Source organism: Gossypium hirsutum, chromosome A01 (assembly GCF_007990345.1).
Source record: "Gossypium hirsutum isolate 1008001.06 chromosome A01, Gossypium_hirsutum_v2.1, whole genome shotgun sequence".
Taxonomy (NCBI): domain Eukaryota; kingdom Viridiplantae; phylum Streptophyta; class Magnoliopsida; order Malvales; family Malvaceae; genus Gossypium; species Gossypium hirsutum.
The window spans coordinates 101,050,503-101,052,891 of NC_053424.1; the positions used below are offsets into that span (position 1 = coordinate 101,050,503).

Genomic DNA, 2,389 nt, shown 5'->3' on the forward strand with positions numbered 1-2,389 from the left:
AAAAGTCAAAAAAATAATGTAAAATTTATAATATTTGTACAATAATTTTTCTAGTATTTTTTTTTAAATAATATAATTTTAGAAGTTATTTTCTTTAAATAAGTTACTATAACAATTTTAATTATATAAGTTGATTTTTATATACTATAAGATATAAATTACTTTTATAATAAACATTTTGGTATAAGATTTAGAATTCAAATAATATTACAACTTATATCAAAATTTCAGACCATGACAAAAAGTAAAAGGAAAGAAAGGGGACAAGAGTCAAAATAGAATAGGGCGTTTTCATCCAGGTTTAATATGGATTATGTACTGTCCAAATACGGGTAAAAAATACACATCAAATTAAGCACACACTGACACGCATCAAATAACGCCGTGAACAAGGATAAAATATTAAGCAAATCCCACTACTTAACTTTTAAGGAGAGTGAATATTTCATTACCCGACCCCACCAATTTAGCTATTTCACCCAACCCCACGTCTGAGCACGTAAGCACCACCCTTTCTGCCACTCTGCTCCGATCACCCACCGCCGCATTCTTCAAACTTCCCCACCGACACCACCCTTCTTCCCCAACTTCCAACGCTACCAATTCCCCAGGCTCCCCAGGATTATATATATATAGAAAAAACCACCCATACAACTTACTCTTACCGAATTCAAGCTTGTTCCCTCTCCTTTCAGCTTCTCCACCAACTCCGTCGGCATCACCCCGATTTCTTTTCCAAACTCCAATGACTCCCCGTTTAGTTCCCACACTTTTACATAGTTTACATCCTCGGCATCTCCAAGCAGACCCAGCATGATCAAGTTGCCCCCAACACAAGTTATCACCGAAAAGTAAATGCTCCGATCCGGACGGAGATCGAAGGGTCCGTACCAGGTCTTCGAATCGGGATTAAAACTGTGGGTGACTCCGGTTGACTGCTCCATCATGAAAACTGTTCTAGTATTAGCAGCAATGGAAAGCCACGTTGAGGAAGCTGAGTCTTTAAGCGTGGCAGGCATGGACTCGGTCCTTTCCCACGTACGAGTGCTGATGTCGTAGATTTCGACCGCCAAAGGGTCGTCCTCGAAGTCGCAAGCTCCGCCGGCGACGACGATACGGGGACCAACCATAGCGACGATGGGATCGAGTCGCCAGACTGCGGGTGGGTTCACGTGGTGCCACGTCAGATGGAAAGGGTCAATGGAGAAGGAGAAGTTGGAAGGGTGAAGGACGTGGAGGAGGGTGGAATTGGAAGAACGTAGGGGTGAAACGTGTTGAGGGGGCTGCTTTTGGTTGATTCGGAGCCAGATGTCGGAGCGGGGATCGTAAGCGAAGAAAGCGGTGGCGTGTGGGCGGCGGATGCTCTGAGTGTGGACCAGGAGCCATGGTTTGGGCTTGTTGAAGCGACTAAGGGAGGAGGAAACGGCGGCGTTCCAGGTCTTGGAGACGAAGCAGGCTGGGAGAAGATTGATGAGAGGCACGTAAGACAAAATTGTTTCTAAGACATCTCCATGGATGGCGACTTCCTCTTCCTTCTTCTGCTCTTCAGCCATCTTCAAATTATTGCAGTTTTGGGCTGTAACATAATTAATACGGGTAGAAACAATAGAGTGGTACACCCTTTCCATTTCTAAACATGATAATAACATTTTGCATAAATTAAATGAAAATATAATAATTTAAAAAGTTAAAATGGTTTATCTTTGCATGTCAATGTCAATTAATAAGGTAACCACATGATCAAAATTTTTAAAAAATAAATTTATTGAAATCATCATCCAGTTTATCTTATAATTTCATTAAAAAAATTATAATAGATGTTACGAGTTAATAAAATATTAATTATGTAAGAAATATTATAAAAATATCTTTTTAAATAAATAATAGTGTAAAATATTGATTGACGGTGATATTAACTTAACTATGAAATTATTAAAATACCCTTACTTTGAAGGGTAATGAATATTATTATAAGGTGTTTTCATCTTTTCATACTTTAATATAACCTTCAAATAAAACAATTGAAAATTCAATTGAGAATTGAACACAAGACTAACAAATTCATATAAAAAATTCTTTGTCACTCCATTAATAATCATTTGTCATTATATTTATATTAATATAAAATATTTTCGTTGGGTGTGCTAAAATTTGGTATTGGTATTGATATTGGTAATATTAGTAATATAAAATTTAGTAATATGTCACAAGTCAACTCAACTCTAACTCATAATTGATGATCACACTATGAAAAATAATTGTAGTGCATTTAGTATTGTTAATATAATATGTTTATGTGTTTAAATTTTGTTTTAATCTCAATTTAATCTAATTTTTATTTTAAAATCATACATATTTCATATATTATTATAATTAATTAGATTCAAAC

At 36.0% G+C, this 2,389-nt stretch overlaps 1 protein-coding gene across 1 annotated transcript; it reads right to left on the reverse strand.

The window, feature by feature from the left end:
* Positions 1 to 270: 270 nt before the first annotated feature.
* Positions 271 to 1,623, reverse strand: LOC107916592 (F-box/kelch-repeat protein At1g23390). The gene has a single exon (XM_016845880.1). It carries the CDS (start codon positions 1,551 to 1,553, stop codon positions 597 to 599), a length of 957 nt encoding a protein of 318 aa, XP_016701369.1. The 5' UTR covers positions 1,554 to 1,623; the 3' UTR covers positions 271 to 596.
* Between the last annotated feature and the right edge of the window lie 766 nt (positions 1,624 to 2,389).

Coding starts and splice junctions, on each gene's coding strand:
- LOC107916592 (XM_016845880.1), bottom strand. CDS start 1,553: ATGGCTGAAGAGCAGAAGAAGGAAGAGGAAGTCGCCATCCATGGAGAT.